The sequence below is a fragment of the Malania oleifera genome, chromosome 11 (genome assembly GCF_029873635.1).
Source record: "Malania oleifera isolate guangnan ecotype guangnan chromosome 11, ASM2987363v1, whole genome shotgun sequence".
Classification (NCBI taxonomy): domain Eukaryota; kingdom Viridiplantae; phylum Streptophyta; class Magnoliopsida; order Santalales; family Ximeniaceae; genus Malania; species Malania oleifera.
Genome location: NC_080427.1, coordinates 11369538 through 11396630, shown reverse-complemented (window position 1 = coordinate 11396630; position 27093 = coordinate 11369538). Strand labels below are relative to the sequence as shown.

Sequence of the window (27093 nt, the reverse complement as noted above, 5' to 3'; positions counted from 1 at the left end):
TGAAAGCAAAATGAAATTTTTGACACATCAAAATGAGTAATCAAAATTTATAAAAAAAATGAAATTGATTTATTGAAAAATCCAATTGTGATTATAAAAAAGAAACTCACTTAAAGAATATCATGAATTCATGAGAACCACCTCTTTCCATTTTTGCTCCCCTTCAGCTTCATCACAAGTTCCTCACGCTGAGCTTCTACCTCAGCATATTTAAGGCTCATGTGGAAATAACGCTCACGAATGTCTCTCAGCTCTGCCTCTAAGGATGATTTTTTGCGTTCATACCTTTCTTTGGCCACTATGTCACCTTCAACCATTGATTTATCGGGAGCATCCACACCACAACTTCCACCCTCTGGAACCAACCTGCAGATGAATAGCAGTTGAGAAATAAGTTAAAAACTCTAAGGAGTGTGCTACTTGCACAGTTGCAATGAACACAGAACAATTTGCTCTAGCATAATGCATGTATCAAGGAGTGTGCTACTTCCTTAATCTGAAAATGCTTCTTAATTTGTTATTATTTACATATCGTTTTGGCTTTTCTTGCTTTCCCTTATGCTATATACTAGCAGTAGTCAGCCAATACAGTTGGAATGCACTGCACACGATCTAACGATTGCAACTAATTCAATGACCAACCAACACAGAAAGAATCAGATAAACTGATTAAAATACACCTATTTTTCTGGGTTTTAATTGACAAACTTGAAGAACAAAACAAAAGCGCAGGTACCAAATGTTATTTTAATATTAGAGAAATGTTATTTTTGAGCTTTTCAATCTCCAATCCTTGTATAACCCACAGTTAGCCCCCACAACCTCTGTCATCATACCTCGAGCCTCTCATCCCATCACGTCAAATAGATTCACCATCTAGTGCTTCACCATTCATAAGCATGTAATATTAATGAGTTCTTTACTCAACCTCCATTGATGTCCAGGCATCTAAATCTAACCTTCATTGTCCAATAAGATCTTCACAGAACAACTGTTAGTGGATATTCAACAACAGCTCTAGAGCAGCTCTCCATAATGTATTCTCTTTAAACAATATGATGGGGGAATAGAATATTGTTCCAATAAATAATGTATCCAGAATTAGCCAGTCCTCCCCTACCCAACCAACTTCATCCTCAATTAAAAACAAAAACAAAAAAAAAACAAAAAAAGGGCAGCTTGTTGATAGTTGACTGGTTTTCTGGAAAGACTTCTACAAAATAGATTGAAATCCGAAGTTTGTGAATGTGCTGGCTTGTCAATCCTTCCTCAAACAAAAACAAGTGAGAAGGCATTAACTGGAATGGCAGTAGTGAGAAGGCGTTAACTGGAACGGCAGTAGTGAGAAGGCGTTAACTGGAATGACAGTATTCTTATCCAGTCGTTGTTTCTTGTGTTGAAAAATCAAGGCATTTTTTCTGTTGTCCTAGTTTTAGGATGTTCAGTTTTTTTGCTTTTACACATTGAATAGTGCTCTATAGGAGTTAGTTTACATGCTTAATAGAGCTTGTGTTTATTGCCTATTTTTATGCTTTTAACTGTTGTGTAGTAGCCTAAATAAAGGTTGTTTCTGTGATGAATGATATATGAGGAGTACCACCTATCAGATTTTCCCTCTACCAATGGTATCAGAGCCTTAGGTCCCAGGTCGCATTGAGTGGTTCCAAAGAAAGAGAGAATTATTAAAGCAAGATAGTTCCTGAGATAAGAGTGATACAGCAGTAGCTCCCTTTTCTTTGGCAGCAGTAAAACTATGGCAACTGAAAATTTTGTCCAACCAGCCATTCCCCGCTTTGATGGTCACTATGACCATTGGAGCATGCTAATGGAGAATTTCATGCGTTCTAAAGAGTATTGGCAGGTGATTGTTTCTGGGGTAACAGAACCAGCAGCTGGTGCAAGGTCAACAGATGCGTAGAGGACAGAGTTAGAAGCGCTGAAGCCAAAATTTTTGAAGGCAAAAAACTACCTTTTCCAAGCTATTGATCACTCAATCTTGGAAACCATTCTTTGCAAGGACACTGCCAAGCATATTTGGAATCCATGAAGATGTGAGAAAGTCGTGAACCTACTGAAGTTAGCTAATTTAGTTATTTAGTTGAAAAGTTAGCAGACAACTCAGCTTACAGCCAGCAGAACATTCAGCAATAAAATTATTCAGTTAGCAAGTTGCAGCCAGTGTGATTCTTATTCAAAGTTCTGTTTTGTTTTTCAAAGTGGAATACAGTTGTCATCCATTAATAGCACAGGAGTGAGTTATTTAGTCTAGGAACTTGTCATATTCTTTGCCTTGTTTCTAGGTTTATTTAATGAATTGTTAAGTCCCTAGAATATTAAATTTCCCATCTATTCCCCATGTACTCTGCCCTATAAATAGTGGCCTTATCCCAGTCATTTTAAGTAGTGAAAAAATAGAAAAGAATCTCAAAAATCCAGAAAAAAGTGCTGCAGCATTGTAGCTTTTTATATATGTAATTTCTTCATCAAGTCAGTAAATTTAAAGAGGCATTTTTCAGTATTTTTCTTCACTGTTTTTTCTGTGTTTCTATTCTTCTGCTCCAACAAAATTTGGTATCAGAACCATGTCGTCCAGCACCTCTTCCTCTGCTGGAACTATGTTCAATTATTCTCAAAACCAAGTACCCATCTTCAAAGGAGAAAATTATTGGTACTGGGCTGATCAAATGAAAATTTTCTTCATTGCACAAGACTTATGGGAGATTATTGAAGAAGGGTATGATGGTTCAACTTCAGCAAATGATGACTCATCCTCTACAAACACAAGCACAACAACCTCATCTCAAAGATCTGCCCAGAATAAAGAAAAAATAAAAAAATAATGCTCTTGCTTTGAGTTATCTTCATCAAGGGATCAGCAAGACCATCTGTCCCCGCATCTTTCATATTCAAAAGGCTAAAGACGCATGGGAAACACTGCAAAAGGAATTTCAAGGAAACAATAAAGTAGTCTTGATTTGACTACAATCTCTTTGGAAGAACATTGATTGCTTGGCAATGAAAGATTCTAAAAGCATCAAAGATTTTTCTCCAAGGTTGCTGAAATAGTCAACCAAATCAGAGCTTATGGTGATCAGATAGAAGAAAAAAAGATTGTTGAAAAAATTCTCAGAAGTTTACCACCAAAATTTGATCATGTAGCTGCAGCAATTGAAGAATCAAAAGACCTCTCAATTATGACCATGTTTGACGTATGTGGTTCTTTAGAATCACATGAGGAAAGAATTAAAAGATCTTTAGGTCAGCCCTTGGAGCAGGCTTTTCAATTGAAGCTCAATTTGAACAGGAAAAATCAAGAGAGAAAGGGAAATTTTCAGCAACAAGACCAGTCTCAAAGAGGCTAAAATAATCAGTCCCGTGGTCGTAGAAGAGGCCGTGGCAGAGGCAGGAATTTTCGGCCTCAAAGGTCCAACAATCAAGGACGGAATTGCATTGTATGCAAGAAGTCAAATCACACCTCAGCTGAATGGCTATTTAAGGTGTAAAAGGTGCTGCATTCCAAACCATTCAGACCGAGATTGTTGGCACAAGAAGAACGAAAGTTCAGAAGCAAATTAGCAAGGAAAATGATGAAGAGCAAGTGTTTCTCACTTGTCTCAATACTGAAAGCAACGACGACAAGGTTTGGTACCTTGAGAGTGGCTGCAGCAGTCATATGATAGGTAACCGTGAGTTATTTGTTAAAATTGATGAAAATGCTTCAAATTCCATTATTCTTGGTGATGGGAAATTTGTAAAAGTTGAAGGAAAAGGTGTAATAGCAGTCTAGTCCATATCAAGTGAGCAAAAATTCATCCATGATGTTTTTTATGTCCCAATTCTTGCTCACAATCTCTTAAGTGTGGGGCAGTTAATTCAAAAAGGATATCAAGTCCATTTCGAAGGAAATGAATGTAGAATCATAGACAAGAAGAAGAACTCACTGATGGCTAAAGTTGAGATGACTCGAAATAAGGTTTTTCCACTCTCCATTAACTACACAAGTCCAGTGGCTTTGAAGAATGAAATTTTAGACAAATCTCAACTATGACATCTTAGATATGGGCATTTAAATCACAAGGGACCGCAACTTCTCAAGCAAAAGAATATGGTTCTTGGTCTTCCCCAAATAAATCAAATTAAAGGAGTTTGTGAAGGTTGTATTTATGGGAAGGTGCACCACCTTCCTTTCCCCAAAACTTCTTGGAGGGCCAAAGCTCCTTTGGAGCTTGTTCATGCGGATATATTTGGTCCCACAAGAACACCATCTCTTGGAAATAAAAGGTATTTCATCCTTTTTGTTGATGATTTTACTAGAATGATATGGTTGTATTTTATTCAGCAAAAATCAAATGGCTTCTCAATATTTCTAGAGTTCGAAGCCCTCATTAAAAGGCAAAGTGGGCTGAAAATGAAGACCTTAAGATCTGATCGTGGAGGTGAATTCATATATCACCCGTTCATGAATTATTGCAAGAAGGAAGGCATTCAAAGGCAACTAACAATAAGTAGATTTGAAGCCCTCAGTAAAGAATAGAACTCTTTATAAGGCTTGGAGTGGGAGAAAACCAGATGTTAGCCATCTGAAAGTGTTTGGTTGTCAAGCTTACTCACTCAACAAAGCTCCTAATAAGGAAAAGTTTTATTAGAAGGGAGAAAAGTTTATGTTTGTTGGGTACAGCGATGAATCAAAGGGCTACCAGCTGCTGAATCCTGTTAATCACAAGCTGACAATGGCAAGAGATGTCATTTTTGAAGAAAAGGGAGTATGGCAGTGGACTTCCAGCGGCCAAAACTCAACAAATATTCTAGATTTTGTACCAGCTGAAGCAACAAGACTTAAATCAGCTACTGAATTTTAGAATCCAGCACCCGGGAACCTTAGTTCAAAATCTGAAAATTCATAAAATAAAGGAACTTCATCCTCTTCACCTATCCTAAGAAGATTTGAAAGAGTTAGAAGACCTCCGGAGAGGTATGGTGATTTTAGAAGCTTTTTTTCTAATGAAAATTCAGAATTTGCTGTTTTCTCTTGTGAGCCACAGAATTTTGAAGATGCAATGAAGGATAAAAAAATGGAAAAAGGCCATGGAAGAAGAGCTGAACGTGATTGAAAAGAACAACACATCGAAGCTTGTGGATCCTCCTGAAGGCAACGACATTATTGGTCTTAAGTGGGTTTACAAAACCAAGTACAACGAGGATGGTTCCATTCAAAAGTACAAGGCTAGATTGGTTGCCAAAGATTATTCTCAACAACATGGAGTTGTTTTCAACCAGACCTTTGCACTAGTTGCAAGAATTGAGAAAATTCGGCTTGTACTTGCAATAGCTGCCAAATTGGAGTTAAATTTGTATCAAATGGATGTTAAATCTGTGTTTCTCAATGGAGAACTGAATAAGGAAGTTTATGTTGACTAGCCATGTGGATATGAAGTGAAGGGCAAAGAAGAAAAGGTGTACAAACTGAACAAGGCTTTGTATGGCCTCAAACAAGCTCCACAAGCTTGGAACAGTAAGATTGATTCTTATTTTTAGAATTCAGGATTTCAAAAAAGCTCTCATGAACCAGCTCTTTATTTTTTTTAAAAAGAAACTAATTTCATCATTGTTTGCTTGTACATTGATGATCTAATTTACTTTGGAAGCAATCTTCATTTACTTACTGATTTCAAGCACTCAATGATGAAAATTTTGAGATGATAGACTTAAGGACCATGAAGTACTTCCTCGGGATGCAAGTTAAGCAAGGAAGAAGGGAAATTTTAATTTCCCAAGAACAGTATGCAGCTGATATCTTGAAGAAATTTCATATGAAGGACTGTAAGGCTGTAAGTACTCCTATAGCTCTAAATGAAAAATTAAATTCTGATGATGGAGCTAAGAAATTTGATGAAAATCAGTATAGGAGTTTAGTTGGATCCCTTATTACTTGACTCATACTAGGCCTGATATTACACAAGCTGTTAGTATGTTGTCTAGGTTCATGCACAGCCCAAGTGTACTTCATTATGCAGCAGCAAAAAGGTTATTAAGATACCTTAAAGGCACACTAAAACTTGGACTGAAGTACAACAAAGATTCTAAGTTTGTTTTGACCGGTTTCACTAATAGTGATTGAGCCAGATCAGTTGATAATCGAAAAAACACATCAGCATATGTTTTCTGCCTTGGAAATGGCACCATTTCATGGTGTTCAAGAAAGCAAAACACTGTTGCCTTGTCATCTGCAAAAGAAGAATATATTTCAGCAACAAAGGCTGCCTGTGAAGGAGTTTGGCTGAGGAAATTACTTAGTGATTTAGGACTGAAGCAAGAAGGTCCTACAACCATTTATTGTGATAATATGTCAGCAATAGCTCTAACTAAGAACCCAGTTTTCCATGCCAGGACGAAGCATATTGAGGTTAGACATCACTTTATTCGTGACCTTGTGCAGAAAGAATAAATTTAGCTAGAATTCATCAGCACTAATGAACAACTAGTAGACATGCTCAGAAAACGTACTACTACTAAGAAGCTTTTGAAGTTCAGAGACATGTTAGGACTCACAGCTTTTGAGGGGAATTTGTGAGAAAGCAATGAACCTACTGAAGTTAGTTAATTCAGTTATTTAGTTGAAAAGTCAGCAGACAACTCAGCTTACAGCCAGCAGAACATTCAGCAATAAAATTGTTCAGTCAGCAAGTTGCAGCCAGTGTGATTTTTATTCAAAGTTCTGTTCAGTTTTTCAAAGTGGAATATAGCTGTCATCCATTAATAGCACACGAGTGAGTTATTTAGTCTAGGAACTTGTCATATTCTTTGCCTTGTTTTTAGGTTTATTTAATGAATTGTTAAATCCCTAGAATATTAAAATTTCCCATCTATTCCCCATGTACTCTGCCCTATAAATAGTGGTCTTATCCCAGTCATTTTAAGTAGTGAAAAAATAGAAAAGAATTTCAAAAATCCAGAAAAAAGTGCTGCAGCACTGTAGCTTTTTATATATGTAATTTCTTCATCAAGTCAGTAAATTTAAAGAGGCATTTTTCAGTATTTTTCTTCTCTATTTTTTCTATTTTTCTATTCTTCTGTTCCAACAGAAGAACTACCAAGGTACAGCAAGGGATAAGAGGCAGCAGCTTCAAGCACTTCGTTCGGAGTTCGAAATGCTTCAAATGAAATCAGGAGAGTCGGTTACAGACTATTTTTCAAGAACGATGGCAATCGTTAACAAGATGCAGATCCATGTCGACAAGACAGAGGATGTTACCATTGTCAAGAAGATTCTTCGATCCTTGACACCAAAATTTAATTTTTTTGTCTGTTCTATAGAAGAAGCTAATGATGTTGATGAACTTTCAACTAATGAATTACAAAGTTCTTTGTTGGTTCATGAGCAAAAAATTAACGAGCAGAAGAAAGAAGAACAAGCATTGAAGGCCTTATGAGAAAACAACTCTACACCCAGTGGAGTTGATAGAGGATGAGGTAAAGGAAAGGTCGAGGTATAGGAGGCAAAAACAACAATGATTGTGGAAACCAACAACAATCATCAGCATCAAGGAAGTCGATTTCAAGGAAGAGGCAGAGGACGTGGCAGCCACCACTCAACAACTTATAAGCCAAAGTCAGCAGACTAGCCCAGTGTTGAATGTTACAGATGTCATAGGTACAACCATTATAAGTCCAAATGTCAAACTAATTTGAATAGACAAAGTGGAGAAAAAACTAACTTTGCAGAAAAATAAGAAAAGGTGTCTCTTTTGATGGTGTGTCACATGAAGGAACAAACTCAACAAAACATGTAGTATTTAGACACTGGATGCAGCAACCACATGTGCGGAGATACGGAGGCATTCTCTAACTTGGATGAATCTTTTCGCAGCTCTGTTAAGTTCGGTGACAATTCCATGGTTTCTATTATTGGAAAAGGAAAGGTAACAATCCAAACCAAAGGAAATTCCACCCACACTATCGCTAATGTTCTTTTTGTACCTGAATTGAAGACCAACTTGCTTAGTGTGGGTCCGTTGCAAGAAAAGGGATACGGGATTTCTATCAAATATGGAGCATGTCAGATTCAAGATGCAAATTTGGGCTTAGTTGCTCAAGTAAACATGATGGTGAATCGTATGTTCCCACTTTACCTCCACAAGAGCACTCATTCATGCTTCTCAGCGAAATTGAAGGATGAGGCATGGCTAAGGCACTTCCGTTATGGGCATCTGAATTTTGATGGATTAAAAACACTACAACAGAAGAATATGGTGATGGGTCTTCCTCAAATTACAGCTCCTTCTCAAGTTTGTGAAGAATGTGTTGTTAGAAAACAACACCACAATCAATTCCCACAAGGAAAATCTTTGAAAAACGAAGAAGGCATTGGAGCTTGTTCATTCCGAAATTTGTGGGTCAATAACACCAAATTCTAATGGAGGTAAAAGATATATAATTACCTTCATTGATGATTATAGTCGTAAAATATGGGTTTATTTTTTGCAAGAAAAATCTGAAGCATTTGTAGCTTTTAAATGCTATAAAGCGCCTGTTGAGAAAGAGGTTGGCAACCCAATAAAAGTTCTTCACATGGATCGTGGTGGAGAATATAGCTCACATGAATTTGCAATTTTTGTGAGAACCATGGAATCAAGAGACAACTTACAGCAGCTTATACACCTCCAATAGAATGGTGTATGCGAGAGGAAGAATTGCACTATTTTGAATATGGTGCGAAGCCTTTTGACAATGAGAGCATTCCAAAAAGTTTCTGGCCTGAAGCAGTTAATTGGAGCTTTCATATATTGAACAGAAGTCCTACACATGCTGTTCAAAATATGACACCGGAGGAAGCATGGAGCGGTAGGAACCTGTTGTAGATCATTTCTGAATTTTTGGGTGTATTGCCTATGCCCATATACCATATGAGAAAAGGAGGAAGCTAGATAAAAAGGGAGAAAAATGCATTTTTCTTGGTGTTAGTGATTAGTCAAAAGCTTATAAGTTATACAATCCTAGCACCATGAACATAGTTATCAGCCGTGATGTGTTTTTTGATGAAAAAGGCACCTAGTCATGGAATGAAAATGGTGTTAAAACAAAATATTCCCGCAGATTTTGATGATGATGAGAAAGGGCAGCAGCCTATGGAGAACGAGCAAGAACAAGAAGCCACTCAAAATGTTCCAGCAGCTGATCAAAGTCCACTTGCAGCTGAATCACAAAGGTCTCAACGTGTTTGAAGAAGACTAGCATGGATGATTGATTATAAGGTAACTGGATTTGACCTAGGTGATAACCCAATTACACAATTTGCTCTGTTTTCAGATTGTGATCCTACCACTTTCGAAGTGGCTGTCAAAGAATCAAAATGGAGAAAGGCTATGGATGCTGAAATTACAGCCATCGAAATAAATGATACTTGGGAGTTATGTGATCTTTCAAAAGGGCAAAAAACAATTGGTGTAAAGTGGGTTTACAAGAAAAAGTTGAAGAAGAATGGTGAAGTTGACAAGCACAAGGCACGCTTGGTGGCTAAGGGCTAGAAGCAGGAGTTTGGTGTTGATTATAAAGAAGTCTTTGCTCCGGTTGCAAGGCATGACACAATCAGATTGGTGATTGCATTGGCAGTTCAAAACTCATGGCCTATCTTCTAGTTGGAGGTAAAATCAGCATTCCTCCATGGAGATTTGAAAGAGGTATTTATCGATCAACCTCCTGGTTATGTGAAAATTGGAAATGAGCATAAAGTGTATAAGTGAAAGAAGGATCTATATGGATTAAAACAAGCTCCACAGGCTTGGTATAATCGTATAGAAACTTATTTTTTGAAGGAAGGATTTCAAAAATGTCCTTATGAACATACATTTTTCATAAAGATTGAAGATGGAAGAAAAATGCTCATTGTTTGCTTATATGTAGATGAAAATCTACACTGGAAATAATGCAGCCATGTTTGAAAGTTTTAAGAAATCCATGATGGCGGAATTTGAGATGTTTGATTTTGGTATGATGCATTACTTTCTTTGCATTGAAGTGGTGCAGTCCTCTGCTGGAATTTTTATTTCTCAAAAGAAGTATGTGCGAGAAATCTTGGACAGGTTTCAGATGAAGGATTGTAATCCTATAAATACACCATCTGACTTTGGTTTGAAGCTAAACAAAGATAATGGAGGAAAGAAGGTTGATGACACTCTTTACAAACAGATAGTGGGGAGTTTAATGTATTTGAGAGCAACGACTTGATATAATGCATGCTGTTAGTGTGATTAGTAGGTATATGGAGTGTCCTACATAGATTCATCTCTTGGATGCAAAGAGAAACTTGCAAGGTACTAAGGAGTTTGGGCTGTTCTACAAGAGGGGAGAAAAGTCAGATCTGTTTGGCTTTACGGATAGTGATTATGCAGAAGATTCAAATGATCGAAAAAGCACATCTGAGCATGTTTTCATGATGGGGACAGGAGCTGTTTCATGGTCATCAAAGAAGCAACCTATTGTCACATTATCATCTACTGAAGCTGAATTTGTTGCTACAACAACTTGTGCTTGTCAAGCTATTTGGCTAAAGAAAATTCTTAAAGAGCTGCATTTCAAGGAGGATAGGCCTACTCAAATTTATTGTGACAAAAATTCAGCAATAAAGCTTTCAAAAAATCCAGTTCTACACGGTCGAAGCAAGCATATAGATGTGAAGTATCATTTTTTGAGAGATCTCACTAATAATGGAGTCATTACTCTAATTTACTGCAGAAGTGAAGGCCAGATTGCTGATGTTCTTACCAAGCCCTTCAAATTTCCTGCATTTCAGAAGCTAAGAAAGTTGCTTGGTGTTTGCACTTTGGATAATCCAATTTGAGAGAGGGCACTTTGGAACTAACCTTCACTAAATTGAATGTTGAAACATCAGTTTAAGGGAGGGATTGTTGAAAAGTCAAAGCAGTTTTTTTGTTGTCCTAGTTTTTAGGATGTTCAATTTTTTTTTTGTTTTTACACATTGAGTAGTGCTCTATAGGAGTTAGTTTACATGTTTAGTAGTGCTTGTGTTTAGTACCTATTTTTATGCTTTTAACTGTTGTGTATTAGCCTATGTAAAGGCTGTTTGTGTGATGAAGGATATATGGGGAGTATCTCCTATCAGAAAAAGCTCTTCTCTCTTTTTTTTTTCTATCATCTTGTTCATGCCATGAATTGTCGTTGGTTAGACTTCGAATTAAGTACTTGAGGTACTTGTAAGCCTCAAACATAAAAGCTTCAAGATGAGAAGAAAGTAAAAGAGAGAGAACTTTACAAGAGGAAGTGAATTTCACTAGGTGTATTTTGCTTACAACTTGTAGATGTATATATATAGCTATACAAGAGAGTGAGGTTATCCTAACATTCCGATGTGGGACTAAAACTATATACTATGTTCAATACTCCCCCTCAAGCTGGAACAAAGATGTTGATAAGTTGAAGCTTGGAGATAGCAATCTGTAATAAACTTGGGCCAACAGACTTTGGTGAAGACTTCAACAACTTGGCCTTTGGAGGAGATAAAGTAGGGATAGATAATCCCAAAACAAACCTTTTCCCTAATGAAGTGAATGTCCACCTCAATATGCTTGGTCCTCTCCTGCAGAACTGAATCAGAAGAGAGAGATATAGTAGATTTGTTGTCACAAAACAATAAAGAAGAGTTTGTCACAGGAAAGCCAATCTCAGATAGAAGAGAGCGTAGCCATAGGATCTCACAGGTACCTTGTGCCATAGCCCGATACTCAGCCTCAGTAGAAGAATGTGAAACCACCGCCTGTTTTTTACTCTTCCAAGAAAGAAGATGATCACCCTTGAAAGTACAAATACCTGAGGTAGATCATCTGTCAGTCTTGGACCCAACATAGTCAACATCAGTAAACACGGAAATACCTAGTTGTATTCCAAATGAATAGAACAATCCTAGTCTAGGTGAGGTCTTCAGATACCGTAAGATGTGATAGACAGCATCAAGATGTGAAGTTCGGGGAGAATGCATGAACTGACTTACTAGACTCACTGCATTGGCCAAATCAGGCCAAGTGTTGGTCAAATGGATGAGGCGACCAACAAGTCTCTGATACACCGAAGGGTCTGTCAATAGATCACCAAACTCTGCAGAAAGAGAGATTCAGATCCAAGGGCGTAGAAGCAAGGCGACATCCCAACATATCAGTGTCCATTAGGAGATCAGGGCATATTTCCGCTGAGAGAGGGAAATGCCCTTGCGGGAGCGTGCTATCTCAATGCCTAAGAAATACTTAAGAGGTCCCAAATCCTTGATGTCAAAGGTGTCTCCCAAGTCCTTTCTAAGTTGAGCAATTCCAGACAAGTCATTATCTGTAACAATAATATCATCCACATAGACAGAGATAATAGTGCAATGACCATGGGAGAGACGTCTAATAAAGCAAGTGTGGTCTGACTGGCACTGAATAAATCCCATAGAGAGAACCACATCACTGAATCTTTTAAACCACGCACGAGGTGATTTCTTAAGCCCATATAAGGACTTGCGCAATTTACACACTTTGCCAAAATACTCCCTCTGAGTACAAAAACCGAGAGGGGGATCCATGTAAATAGTATCAGTAAGATAACCATTCAAGAAGGCATTCATGACATCAAGTTGGTATAAAGGCCAAGTGAAAGAAGCCGCCAAAGATATCAGGAGGCGAACAGTAGTTAGCTTCGCCACATGAGCAAATGTAGCATGAAAATCCTAACTGGAATCTGCATAAAACCCTTAGCCACCAAGCGGGCTTTATACCTATCAATAGTACCATCTGCAAGGTTCTTAACTGTGAACAACCACTTACAGCCCACCGTGCGTGCACCTAAAGGAAGGGGAACAAGATCCCAAGTATGCCGCTGATGTAGAGCTTCCATCTCAGTACGCATGACGGCAACCCATTTGAGGTTCTGGAGGGCCTCATGAACTGAGCAAGGTATGATAATAGCATCAACCTGTCCCGAAAAGGCTTGATAACTCGAGGAAATATCCTGTTAAGAAAGATATTGGGAGATAGGGTGGTCAGTAGAACAGGTTAAAGAAAGTCTATCAGGAGCTCGACGGGTTCGAGAAGGATACCGTGAAGAGGGAGCAGGGGGATCAGGGACTACAGGAGACAATTATGCTAGCTTGATAACATGATATATTGTTTGAACATATAATGAGCTTGAGTGTATTTTTTTTTTTTTTTTCTTTTTTCATGGATCTTGAAAAATAAACTTACTTGAAATCTAACCTTGAATATTGAAACTTTTCATGATTAATGTTACAAGCATGCTTATTGTAAGGGGGAGCCTAATTAAGGTTCACTCTCTTTTGCTCCTTATTTGTCATCATCAAAAAGAGGGAGATTGTTGGCCTAACAAGGCTTACGATTCTTATTTGATGATAACAAATCAAGGGAATTTAACATGCTCTGGTTCAAGTGGTGATGTTTCAGGAAACTAATCTTAGAAGCTCAAGATCAAGTAATCTCAAGAGTATGAAGCCTACATCAAATGATCACAAGAATGCATTGAAAGCTTATATCCAAATCAAGTGATCTAAGGAAAGCTCAACAAATAAGAGTTTGTCAAATTATGAAAGCACAAAGAATGTTGAAGCTCAAGACAAGATTGACTCAAAGCAAAAATATACATAAAGTCTTCAAGAATTGAAAGTTTTAGAGTCTTAAGGAAATCATATGTAAGTACTTCAAACTTAAAGTCAATATGAATGCATTAAAGCTCTTCAAGAATAATCAAAGACCTAGAGACCCATTCTTAAGACATTGAAAAATAATTTTCAAAGTTACAAATTAAAAGGTCGAAAGAGCGAAATGAGTTTTTGAAATAAAAATCTTAAAAAAAAAAAAAAAATTGAAATGCTCAGGCGCCTAACCAAAATACCTCAGGCGATTGACCTTTATATGTTTTTTAAGTTGGGAAAACAGAATGTTGCTAGGCGCCTGAACTAGTCCTGACAAGCTCCTGACTATGCAATTCGAGGTGCCTGACTGTGTTTTCTCAGGCGACTGACAGTGCACTGACTTTCAAATTTAAACTAATCTTAATTTGACATGCGCCTGACCCCTTTTTGACATGCAATTGACAATCATATATTTTTGAAAAATTCAAGTGCTGGAAAGTTTCTAAATTTAGTTCCTTGGGCTCCAAACTTCGTATAAACTTGGGAAATACTCCAAGTAAACTTGGGGAACAAGAAATACACTTTTTAAACTCTATATATAGTCCCCAAGGCAAAAGATTTAATCACCAAGGAATACTTTCAGCAATCAAATACTCTCAATTGCTCTCAACTCTCAAAGGCTCTCTTATTCACATCTTGCTGACATTCTCTACTGAGTACTGCTGATATTTATTCATTGAAATTGAGTACAAAGTCTGAATCTTTCAATCATAGAAAGAACAACCCGGTGATAAATTTACTTTGAGCTTCAATTTCATTGCATATTGATTTTTACTTTGAACTATATTAGTGATTTAAATTGTACTAATCAGCTCCATCTGAGAACATCTTTTGTACACAAGTTCTTGTTCTTGTTCTCGTAGTTTTTGATGGTTCAAGGTTGATTGGATCGTTGGACTAAGCGTGGGGTATCCCTTGGAGAGGGGGCTCTACCCTTAAGGAGGCTTGTAACGGTTTGTTCTGCCTGGAAAGGAATAGTATAGTGGAGTTCTTAGGTGGTATTGGCCTAAGGCGAGGATGTAGGTTGGGTATAAGCCGAACCTCATAAAAATATTGGTCTCACTCTCTACCCTTTCTCTTTAAAATTCTGCATATATAAATTGTGTGGTGTGTCTCTGAGTGCAGGAAGCTAAAAGCTGAGATTGAGAAGACTTTTAATTTAGGGGAGTACGTTGATTAATCTTTTGTGGAAACCTTAAAGGGAGTACGTTGATTAATCATTTGCAGAAACCTTAGTTAAAAAGAAGCAAACAAAATTTTAAACAAGGCTTTAATCAAAATCAATACAATCTTTCATTCAAACTCTACTTTGAGTTTTTTACAAACGCTGAATATTGCCAAGTGCTGCAGCTTATACATTGGTATTTTGTTTGGTTGGTTGATTGTCATTATATTGTGTTGATATTGAATTATTGGGTTGATCAAATTAAGAATTAAAATTAAACAATTCTTGTGTGTTTGCTGAATTTACCAAAGGTTGTGAATTTATAAAAAGACATAAAGAAATTTTTATAAACCCAATTCACCCCTCTTCTTGAGACTTCACCTTAGTTTTCAGCTGCCTCAGTAGAAAACTCAGAAAGAGCTCATATTGGGCGAGCTCCTCCCACCGTGACTGGAGATAGTCGAAGAAGTCAGTCACGGATAAACTCAAAGAAGCCTGGATTGCTTGGTGGAGCTCCCGATAAAGCTCAAAAATCCGAGCCTCACACCTTGTGTGGGCGAACATTTTAGTTAAGACAGACCAAAGGCTATGAATAGTATCATGAAACATGAACATCCTGTAGAGGTGGTCTTCCATAGAAGCAAATATCTAACCCAAGATGACACAATTGTCAATGGACTACCCCAATGCTGGATCAGTATTAGCAGGGTGAGACTCCAATCCTGGCAGCCACTCAACCTTGCCATGACCCCCAAGATATAAGCGAAGGGACTGTGACCAAGCATGAAAGTTGCCGCCATTCGGAAGAATGCTGGTCACCTTCTGAACAGGAACAGTCTGAGCCAGAGATAAGACAGGACATGGAATGTTCAGAGGAGAAGAGGGGGATGTACTGTCCTTGGTAGCCATTGTAAAGAAAAGGAATAGGCTGCAAAAGTATCACTGCAGCAAAGCAAGTTGCCAAAACAATGGTCGGAAAAAATAGAGAGTGAATGATTGTGCTAAATTACACCAAGTAATTTCCCAGGGAAGTGGGGGGTCACAATGGACCGCTTAAGTCCCACTTTCCTAGACAGAATTTCCCTTAGACATGCAATTAGCACAATACATTACTACAATTATACCCGACAATAGAAATAGGCATGCTTTATATGGCAGGAAAAGGGTCGGAAAGCTGCCGGAGAAGTCGAAAAGTTGTCGGAGTTGATGAAGAAGTCACCGGAATCCGCTGTAAAGTCATCGGAAAAGGTACCGGAAGATGCCGAAAAGTCGTTAGAGTTGCTGGAGAAGTCACTGAAAGTTGCCGGAAAATCGCCGTAGATGCCGAAATGGTGATGGAAAAGTTATCGGAAGATGCCGGAAAAGTCGCCAGAGCTGTGTGGAAAGTTGCTGGAAATTCACCGGAAAGATACCGGGAAAGTTACCAGAAGATGTCAGAAAAGACACCGGAGCCGCCAGAAATTCATCGGAAAGCTGTCGGAAAAGTCGTCGAAGTCGCCGGGAAAGTCGTCGGAAGGTACTGGAAAAATAGTAGATTGAGTTTTCTAATGTACAAGATCCACTAAAGGTGGCAAGTACTGAGCATACGACTCAACTTACTACCAATGAAGTTTTCTGATGCACAAGCTCCACATACGTGGTGAGTGAAGAGCATACGACTCAATGGAGATCCCGGACCTTAAACAAGGAACCCAACTTTTCTCTGATACCAAGAATAAAGTAAAAGAGAGAAAACTTTACAAGAGGAAGTGAATTTCACTTGGTGTATTTTGCTTACAACTTGGAGATGTATATATATAGCTATACAAGAGAGTGAGGTTATCCTAACATTCTGATGTGGGACTAAAACTATACACTATGTTCAATAAGATGTGATAAAATGACTATGCTATATTGTAAGGACAATTAGCTTTGTGGTGATTACAAGTAGTAAACTTTCTCCGTAAATTTTTCTTTTTAATAATTCTGCTTCTAAAATATCAGCAAAAAATGAATTTAAAAAATGTTTCTTCTAAATTTTCTTGTTTTTTAGTCTAATTAGTTTATTCTCAATTAAGTTTTTTTGAGCATGATGGAGTTCCCCCAAGCATTCAAGATACAAACATGATAAATCTAATGGTAAACAAGGAATTGGAAATTAAACAAATATTTTTCCCTACTAATAAAGGTCATTTATGCCAACCAAACAGACATAAAATAAGAGTGCTAAGCATAAATAAAGCAAACATGTAAAAATTTATAAGCTCCAAATGTTTCATTTATGCCCACCTGTTAAGTTGAGCTTTGTACATGTTATTTGCTTCCAAAGCATCAGCAAGTTCATTTTCAAGTGACTGTATCTTTGACATAAGATCAGCTTGAATGGAATGAGGACTTTCATCATGATGGTCATACTCAATATTTCCCTGAAATGAGAACCAAAAAGAGGGGGGGGGGGGGGGGTAGGGGGAAGCAATAGAAGTATCCAAGAGTTAAATGAAGTTTCCAACATTGAGAAAATTCTTTTGTGATTAAACTGCAGTGCAAAAATCAGCAGGATACAAACACAAGATCTAAGAAATGAGAATAATTTTGATGATATTAAGTACATGGGAAAATGGGAGGAAGTGAAAAAATGAGATATCTAACCACTCTTTGACATTGACTTCTGTTTGGATTTTGATGGCCTTTGAGAAGTTCTTGTGCTCGACCAGATTTTGTAGATGGCTTCTTTCTTGTGTCGCGATGTTGATTGGTGCTCTTCACCATATCATTCTGTCAAATCAAAAGTGAAATTAGAAATCCATATATTGTAGTTTGTTGACATTCAAAATCAAAGTAGAATGTAACTAAAGAATAATGTACTAGCCTTGGTGTGCTTTAAATCTATATGATTTGAAGTAACTTTGATATCAGATTTAGAAATAATAGGAATCTTCTTTTTGCTGGTCTCATTTCGGCCTTGATTTTGATCCATCAATTTCAGTTCCTCTCCAAGAGCTTGAGCTTTCTTTGAGCATTCATCTTTCTGCTCTTCAAGAGTTTGTATTTTCTGCTGAAATTGCATGTTTTCTCTTTTGATCTGGTCGAGCTCATTTTTCAGCTCTTCATCTTGAGAAGATAGTGCCTCCCTTGCTGCTAGATCACCCTCCATTTGCCGAAGCTTTTCTTCTAAAGCAACACAATTTTGTTTGAAGTGCTCCAATTCAGAAACAGATCTTTGCAAGCCAGAAATTTTCTCAAGTAGAGCAATATTTTCTGCTTTCAATTCCTCACATTCCCCAGAAATTAAATGTAGTGATGCCTCCAACTTCTCCTTTTCCAAACTAGTTGTACTGAGCTTGCTCTTAAGATCCAAAATTACATCTTCAAGATGTGCTATTCTCTGCAGCTGAACCTTCAAATCAGTTGTTTCTTCCAGAAGTTGATGGCATTCAGACTCAGAAACTGTAAGCTTTGCTTTAAGACCATTTATGATGGTCATTAAATTCTCTTCTATTAATTTGTAGTTCTCCATTTTTTCACATTCATCCATCATCATGTCCAATTTTTGTTCAGAAGCTGCCAGCTCATTCATCAACTCCTGTACTTTTTTTTCAGATTCTTTTTTAATGCGATTGAGCTCGTTCTCAGTCAAGTAAACTTTGGATTGGACTTCCTGTAAAGTGTATTCAAGTCTAACCTTATCTGCACGTAATCTGTTTACTTCATCTACAGCCTCCTTCAGTTTCTTGTTTTCCAGAAGAAGGGCATCTAACTCAGAATTTAAGAAATTTTCCTTCGAGGAAAAATCTTGCAGTGCTGAACAAAGATTAGACTCTAAGTCTTCAAATCTTCTAGAGTAATCCGTTAAGCATATTTGTGATTCCCTCAGTTCGGCCTCCAAGTGTGCACAATGCTCATGCAACTCCAATTTTTGCTTCTTCAACTCTCCATGTGATTTCTGAAGAGAACTGCATTCTTCCCTCATGCTCTCAGCAGTAGCTTGTAAATTTTTATTTGCATTTTTCAGATACTCACCCTCCTCTCGTGCTTCTGAGAGCTGACTTTGCAAATCTTTTAGTGTCCATTTCAGATCTTCTTTTTGTGCTTCCATCTCCAATTCCAACATTTTGATCTCGTCTTGAAGGCTCATTGCAACAGATTTGGAATTTTCTAGTTCCAATTGGTTAGATTCTCTCTCATCTGTCAAACACCTTAGTTGATCCTCTAAGCCAGATATACGTTGACATAACAACATATTTTCTTGTTCCAGCTCTGACAAATGGAGCACTGGTTCTCGTTTTCCATTTTCTATTTCTGAATATTTCCTTTCAAGAATCTCACTGGAAGCAGCATGGGAATTAGCACTCTCTCCAGGCATCACCGGATCATTTCGTAAATCCTCCAAGTAGTTTGAAGTGATACTAGGTTCTGTCTGCACAATTTCCGTACTTTCTTCTACCTTATTTTTTTCATTTTGAAGATTAGAAACCTCAGCTTGTAATTCCCCTTGACGCTGTCTAAAGACTTCAATCTCCTCTTCTTTTGATAGCAAATCAGCCTCAAGTTCTACTATCTTAGACCTTTTCTCATCCAATTCTTTACCCAGGTAAGTAATTTCAAATTCCAAGTCCATCTTCAAACTCTCCAGTTCTTGAATTGAAAGAGAGAGGTTATTCACCTTTGTAATGTAATCTTCCATCTTCTTCTGAGTTTCTACAACATTTCTGTCCTCCTCCCTGATCTCAATTTCATTGTGTTTAAGAATTTCTTCACAGTCAGCAATCCTGGCTTCCAACAATTTGTTCAGCTCAGTTAAATGGTTGAGAATGGATCTCGCATGCCCCTCATTACCAATCACATCTGTAACAGTCAAATTTACCAGCTTGTCAAGATAAAAAAAATTGGCTTTTCTATTTACACGAGGAGAAATATTATGCCATGGCTTATTTAATTGAGAAAAAGCTATCTCAATCTGCTTAAAGAGTTCAAGTAATATAGAAGGTGTCTCAAAAGCAGCAAGCTGATCCTCCACAAGTACTTCCTCCTTTAGTTCCTCTTCCAGCTGGTATACTTGGGATTTAAGTTCACTTGCTTCGGACTCAGAGTTGGAAAATAATTTAAATTGCTCACCAGATGAAAAATCAAAAGATGGTCCTACTCTCACAGTGTTGTTTTTTGATTCCTTAAGCTTGATAACAAGGTCCAAGTTTTCCTCTGTGAGTTCATTGCAGTCCCTCTCTAGTTCCTGCACTTTTTCTTTTAAGGCTTCAATATCACTTATCAGATTTGCTTCATTAACAGACACGATTTTCTCTAATTGTCTTTCTTTAAGAGACTCTGACAATTTTGCTTCTAACCTGCCAATTTCTTCTTCTTTGGCAGATAATTTCCATTTATATGCTGCCTCAATATCCAAAAGGTTTTGCTTATTTGAAGTCTGTTCATTCTCAATCTCATAGTTTTTGTCATCCATTGCTTGTTCGAGCAATTGCATCTTAGCTTGCAGATGCTTCACTGATCCCTCTGACTGTTGCAGCTGGAGCACTAGAGTCTGATTTTCCTCCAAGTTCCCTTGGATAGAATTTTCAACTTCACTGCATTTTAATTTTAAGGCTGAAATATTCTCTATCTCGATCTTCTGCTTCTCTATAGTCACTTCTAATTCTTGTAGAACTGAAAGAAGCTCAATATTTGATTCTTGACTCCTTTTCAACTGCTGATTCAAATTAGCATTGGAATCTCGTTGGAACTTGATCTCATTTTCCAGTTCACAAACATGTGCTAGACCTTTGCCTTGCAACTTTAAATCCTCCACAGTTGCATGTTTCATTCTTGATTCCTCCAACAATAGTTTTAGTTGCTCAACTTCTTTATTCAAGCTATCACGTTCTGCACACACTGCTGAAAGCTCCGAGTCCATATTTTCAAGGATTTTTGATTGATCAGAGAATTCCTTCCTGAACATGTCAAGATCAAGCATTAGCTTATGGGTATTACTCTCCCACATCTTAGCTTCTCCTTGAAGCTCTTCGATTGCATCTTCCTCAGCACCCAACAGTTTTTTAGAAGAGCCAGCATTTCTCAAAGATGGCAGGGCAATAACATGTGAAGGGCTTTGCCCGGAGTCTTCACCAAGTTCCAGAGAATGATTGGTTGAGTCATTAATCCTTGAATTAAATGATGAGTGATTTGATTGACAATGGTCCCCAACCAAATAATTGCTATGTGGTGCACCATTTTGGAAGTTGTTTGAAGCAAGTCCTCCAATTGAGTCCTGCGCATCACCATTCAAGTTGCCTCTTATAAAGAAGTTTTCACCCTGTGCAGAACCCTCTGCTGAGTCAGAGCTCTGAGGAGTACCTGATCCAGTCAAACTTGTTTCCTACATTGAAATGGAGGTTTTATTAGTCAAATACTGAAACATAATTATTAAAAATACATCTTCTAGTATCCTCTTCATAGGAAAGCCATCAAGAACATAGAAAGCATAACAGGTATATCTTGGGTTTATATATAGAACTGGTGTAGAAATTTAGTGAAGAATGGTTGAAACAAATTCACGGAAGAGCAAATTTTATATTGAATTATATTTGACATTTTCATAATGTTTTAAGAGAAAGCTCCAGTAAAATAAATTCTCAAAAAAAAAAAGAGGTAATAAATAGTGCACAAGGAACCCGTGTATATAGAGTCCCAAATAGGAGCATAGATAAATTAGCAATTACCTAAATCCTGGAGTAAAAGCTTCTGTAACATGCGACCTAGATGAATATTTTTCATGATGCAATGGGAGGTCATACACTATATAACCCATACTAATCATCAAATGGAGCACAAACAATCACCAAACACTAAGCCCTGCAATCTGCTAGAGGTTTTCAGAGAAGTTTAAAAACAATAGAAATAGTTATGTAATATATGCCAGGTTCAGACACAACTGCAACAAAATAATATGCAGGGAGCATAAATATAATTTGACATCTTAAACTCAGCAGGTGTGCACCATCCCACAAATTGGATAAAGGACTGTGAGAGGTGAAATTATGAGCTAGGGAAAAGCTTGCTTATTGTCATTTTCACAGATATTGGGAGTTCAAACCAAAGAAACAATAAAAGAGAGGAAAAAAGATAGAAGGTCTAGAGTTATAGAGAAAAAAAGAGGATCATGGTATAAAGTCTAATGAGGCAGAATGAAAAGTTATTAAATGAATGAGAGCCATAATTAAGGCAGTAGTTCATGAGATTCCAGCAACATTTTAATACGTTACTTTTAAAATTAAAATCACATCAAAGAAGTATAGCTTATCTTAGGAAAAAAGATCCTTCAAGAGGCACCTAAATAATTTAAAAATAAATTACTATCTTTTTCAATTTCAAATGAAACAGATACGCATCCAAGTATAAGAGAAACATATAACCACACCCTACTCAAAAGTTCTCCTGGATGTGCATTAGAGTCCAATTCTTTACTGGAGGAAGGACCAATGCTCCTTGTAAATGTATCATCAGAGGCATCTGATTTGATCTCCATATTATCATGTTCTGTATTCAAGTCTACAGTACAAGAATTTGCATCTTTTAATTGTTCATCCCTGGATAATACAGTTCACATACACACAATCAGATAGAACACTGGAAATTTAAAACGAATGGAGAGATCGCACATCCAGCACATACCCAGATTTTTTTGTTCTTGGTGCAAGGCAGTGAATTTTGACCTGCAATCAGGTAGTCAAACAAAAATGTAATGTGTATGACTCATATAGTCATATGCTTAGCAAAAGTTCTTTGTTAAGTTCTACACAAGTTCTAACGCCTTTGTGTATTAATGAATATATAAAAAAATAAAATACAGGAAAGGAAAATCAAATGGCATATGACTGACTTTCAAGATTGTCCCATAATTGCATTTTTTCAATGGCAAGGAAACTGGCATGGAAGCACTTGAATTCATAAACCCTGTCACATTCATTGTAGCCTCTCCAAGGATGCTAGATCTAGCAGATCCCTATAACAAGCAGTTCATTTTCAATTGTAGCAATTAGCTATCTTCGTGAAGAAGGATGCATTAGCACATAGGGTTATTTAAGTATAAATTCTCAAACTTCTACTATAAATAATCATCTTCGAACATTTATTTAGCAAAAATAAGTCATCATAAAAAAATAAGCATATTGATCTGTTAAAAATCCTACCATGGCAACAATAAGCTTGAGGGTCTTCTCTTCCAGTTCCTTTGAAGTGTCATCCCGTGAAAACAATATAGATTCTGATAGGGTCTCCATCCACTGACAATTTCCATTTCGGACCAATGCTTTGCTTGTCTTTGCCATTGATTTCCCAGTTTCCACAGAGACAAGAGACACAAAAAGCTTGTCCCATCCCTTTGGTACCTGTTACAAGTAAATAAATAAATAAATAACCGCACAATAATTTACAATCCCATCACAAAATCTGCATTAATAATTTAAAAGCATGTATTTGTGAATAAAATTTAACAACCAAAGACAAGGAAATAGACACAGTTGTCAAGCCCCAGTTAATTGAACCTTTTTAGCATTCTTGTAGGAAATAGACACAGGCTGTTAAATCACAAACAACCTGATAATCATGGTTGAACTGATATGTGTACAAAAAGTGGAAATCACAAACATGCATTCAACAGCTATAGTCTAAAATGGTTGTTAAATCCTGCATTTTTCCAGCCTGTAGTAGTTGTAAATTTTTAAAAAATATAATTTTGTTCTCTGTTCTATGGTATGAGGGGAAAATGCCATATTGGAAGTGGCTTCGAAGGGCTATTGGTTTTACCTAGAGAAAATAAAATAAATAGGTTAAAGAAATTTCCATCCAAGATTTAATAGTAAAAGAGAAGCTAAGTCAGATGTTAGACACCCATCCTCAAAATTTACCTCAAATCTTTATCTACGAATAATTTCATGTCAAGTATGTTCAATGCCTAAAGCTCCTCAAATAAGCAATGAAATTTACAAATTGTTTCTAACTTCTCAAAAATTATTTATACAGAAATATACTGTGATTCCCAACAAATAAACAATGTTGTACGACATAGATTAAATCCACAATCTCCCTAAGCTATCAATAAACTGACTTTTCTAACTGAGCATCAATAGGGTTGTTTTTCATAAGATTTAGATTTGTCCCTGTGTTATAGTCTCTACTTTCTCTTACATTTAATCTTCATGATGATTACAACAAAATCCCAACAATTTTCTTAGTTTTCTATACTCACTTCTTTTGAACTTCCATCAAGATTACCATAGATTTCCAACATTTTCTCATTCTTTTCCTGCAAGTACGTTAAAATAAAAATTAAAAAAAAAAAAAAAAAAAAACCTTGAAAATCAAATTTAATTCCGTCAAATACATGTTTCCTTTTTCTCATTAAATTGCTTCACTTTTTTTTTTTTTATTATCAAATCTCTGTTCTATCAATGATATGCAAAAATAGAAAAGAATAAAATAGTAAGTCTATCTCATAATTCTCATTGCTTCCTAGGATAAATGTTCATAGTAGATTTTTTAATAAAGCCATGACCTTATTTACACGATCAAACAAATATAAATTGTGTCGCTAAAATTCCATCTTTACATTACTTACTGATAATCTTCAAACGCTAGCACCGATATCAATTTTTTTTTTTTTTTTTTTTTTGTGGGTAAATCATCTGTCCTCATACTAATCCAATTAAATCAAAACTTGCACTATTTGTAACACGGGGATCAATCCCATTTGATAACAAACACACTCATTCAAATTAATTTTTAGACAAAAAAGCTGGCATGGCAGGCAAATAATAATATGCTCGCAAGGCAGCAATAAATTAGGGAAAAAAGAACAGAAAAGATAACTGAAGCAAAAAATCATTCATAAATTCTAAATAAAAATGCAGAAATAGCAAGAATGGAGATCAGAAGAAGAGCGAGTAACGTAAATGAGTATCAAGAAACAAGAAGTGGAGGCACCTGAATCGCCTGAAAGTTGGAGAACTTGAAATCAATCTTCTCCCCTGACTTTGCAGGCTTGTTTCTGTGCAACCTGAACATTTCCCCTTCTCTCTCTCTCTCTCTCTCTCTCTCTCTCTCTCTCTCTCTCTCTCTCACAATAACATCAAGATTTCAATAATTCAACCATGAACAGTCTCACCACCATGACCTCAAGCTCAATATTCATTCCTCAAGATTTCAATCATTCAATTATGCAACCCAAACCACCATTACCAACCGAGAGAGAGAGAGAGAGAGAGAGAGAGAGAGAGAGGAGAAACAGTGAGCGTTAGCTAGCTGGTCAGTGGTCATTGTTGAAGCTGCTACTTTGTTTGCTCTCATTTTTAGCGCTTAGAGAGAGAGAGAGAGAGAGAATTTCATTAGAATTATAGACATGCGTAGTATTATTAGGCCCTCCCATACGCTCAATGCCTTGAGACGAGAAAAACAGCCAGCCACCCGTTATACGTAGAACGATGATTCCCTACGCCCCATCGCATGTAAAAGTTTTATTACTCGCCTCCGTCTGTCAACACCTGTCCAACGAGGTCAGTTTTTGTACGGACTTTGCCACTCGTCAGAGGCTTATAAGTCAATGAGGAGGCCGATCGTTGCGATTTCCTGCGGAAGGGGGGTGGGGTTCAGTTTCACCCGGCGCATAATAGCCAAAACGCCACCTTTGTATTAGCGTAGAATTTTAACTGAAAGTGTAGCATTAAATATTTGGGGAATCCAATTCCGAATGCAGTGGGGTGGGCAGGTACAACGGTGCATTCCATTCTTTGTTTTTTGCCTGCGTTTGTTGGTTAGTTTTATTTTTATTTTTTATTTTTTTTTCTTTTACTTGGTTAAGCATTTGTTTGGAGCTTAGGAAAATGTGAAGGAAATGGAAGGAAAGTATAAAAATTTATTTTGAGTAATTAAGAAAAATGAGATAAAATAAAATTATAGAGAAAAATAAGTTATAGAGAAAAATGCATTTACAGATGTATTAGGTGACGTCTATTTTAGAAATTTGATTATAGTGTTTTAGTTATTTTTATTTTTATTTTTCCTCTAATTTGGTTGTTTCTAATTTTAAAATTAATTTCTTTAGGATTTTGGTTCATTTATGCATAGTAATCTTAGGAGAGTTTATTTATTTAGGATTACTTTTTTTTTTTTGTCTCTTAGGTTTTTTTTTTTTTTTTTTTTTTTTTTTTTTTTTTTTTTTATGAATTTTCTTGTTTTCCCTAAAATTGTTTCCTTTATAAAATGTTAAAAATCCAAAATTTTTCAAAAAATTGATGAAAAATAACAAAAATTGCTAAAGGGGTTTTATTTTGTTTTAAAGATTTTCAAAGTGTTTTGAGCATATTTGCATCTTAATTTGAGTTTAAGAGTCAAAGACTATATGAAAACCAAGCCGTGGTGGTCCCTCATGTGCCCTATTTTGTGTGCATTTATCTATTGGTAAATGTTAATGTTGACTTTATAGGTCATATCCCGTTTTGATTATGACAAATACTCTAACATTTAATAATTGATGAGTTTGTGTGCAGGATCAATTAGAAGTATCATATGATGCATGCATATGGGCTTAAAGAAGACGAAGACTCAAAATGTTTATTCATTGTAATTTATATTTATCATTTTGGGTCAGTAATAGTAACATAGGAAAATAGTCTGTAATAATTAATGTCTTACTTGCATGATAAGATAGATAAGCTCAAGACTATAGATGAACTTTAGGGAGACGCCAGATTTTTAGGGGTATATACTCAAAGGCCTTAAATCGACCATAGGACCCACAAAATTGCATGAAAATGCCCCTCATAATCTTAGTGTTGATTATCATATGAATAGGGGTAACTTTATAAGCAGAAAGAGCGAAATGCACAAAAAGGGCATGGTTCAGTCGACCGAACTTCTACATGCAGAACTCTTCGATTGACCGAACCTCCACCAGGTCAACATGTTGACCGCTCGGTCAACCGACCAGAAATGTTCTCCAACATCTTGGTCGACTGAACTTCCCTGGGTCATATTGACTCTTTGGTCGACCGACCAGAAAATGAACTCCAATGTTCTGGTCGATCAAACATCCTCGAGAAAAGCCCCAACCGTCCGGTCGACCGAATTTCATAGTTCAAAATCACTTGGTTGACCGAACCGCGCAAAACGAAAAAATTGCCCTTCGGACACTTAGTCCAGTCGACCGAACTTTTAGTTCATTTTTTGCATGATCGACCGAACTTTGTCACTTGGTTAACCGAACCTCAAG

At 36.8% G+C, this 27093-nt stretch overlaps 1 protein-coding gene across 2 annotated transcripts; it reads right to left on the bottom strand.

Annotated features, from left to right (window-relative positions):
• On the bottom strand, positions 1-25209 carry LOC131168676 (uncharacterized). Of its 2 annotated transcripts, XM_058128299.1 has the most exons (9): positions 24810-25091; positions 23018-23215; positions 22708-22830; positions 22500-22540; positions 22246-22414; positions 17707-21204; positions 17487-17612; positions 17127-17263; positions 1-366 (listed from the first exon to the last, which is right to left on the bottom strand). In XM_058128299.1, the coding sequence occupies exons 1-9, from the start codon at positions 24888-24890 to the stop codon at positions 129-131; spliced, it is 4611 nt and encodes a 1536-aa protein (XP_057984282.1). In that variant the 5' UTR covers positions 24891-25091; the 3' UTR covers positions 1-128. The 2 variants fall into 2 exon arrangements, with proteins under 2 accessions (XP_057984282.1, XP_057984283.1); XM_058128300.1 differs by lacking the exons at positions 22246-22414; positions 22500-22540; positions 22708-22830 and having other exon boundaries at positions 24810-25209.
• Positions 25210-27093: the final 1884 nt, after the last annotated feature.

What these genes read in the sequence shown, in the direction of transcription:
- LOC131168676 (XM_058128299.1), bottom strand. Translation starts at nt 24,890, where the DNA reads ATGTTCAGGTTGCACAGAAACAAGCCTGCAAAGTCAGGGGAGAAGATT. An exon ending in TAGATTTAAAGCACACCAAG is followed by an intron (nt 17,613 to 17,706) that starts GCTAGTACATTA and finishes TTGATTTGACAG; the next exon opens with AATGATATGGTGAAGAGCAC. An exon ending in TACAAAGCTCAACTTAACAG is followed by an intron (nt 367 to 17,126) that starts GTGGGCATAAAT and finishes ATTCATCTGCAG; the next exon opens with GTTGGTTCCAGAGGGTGGAA.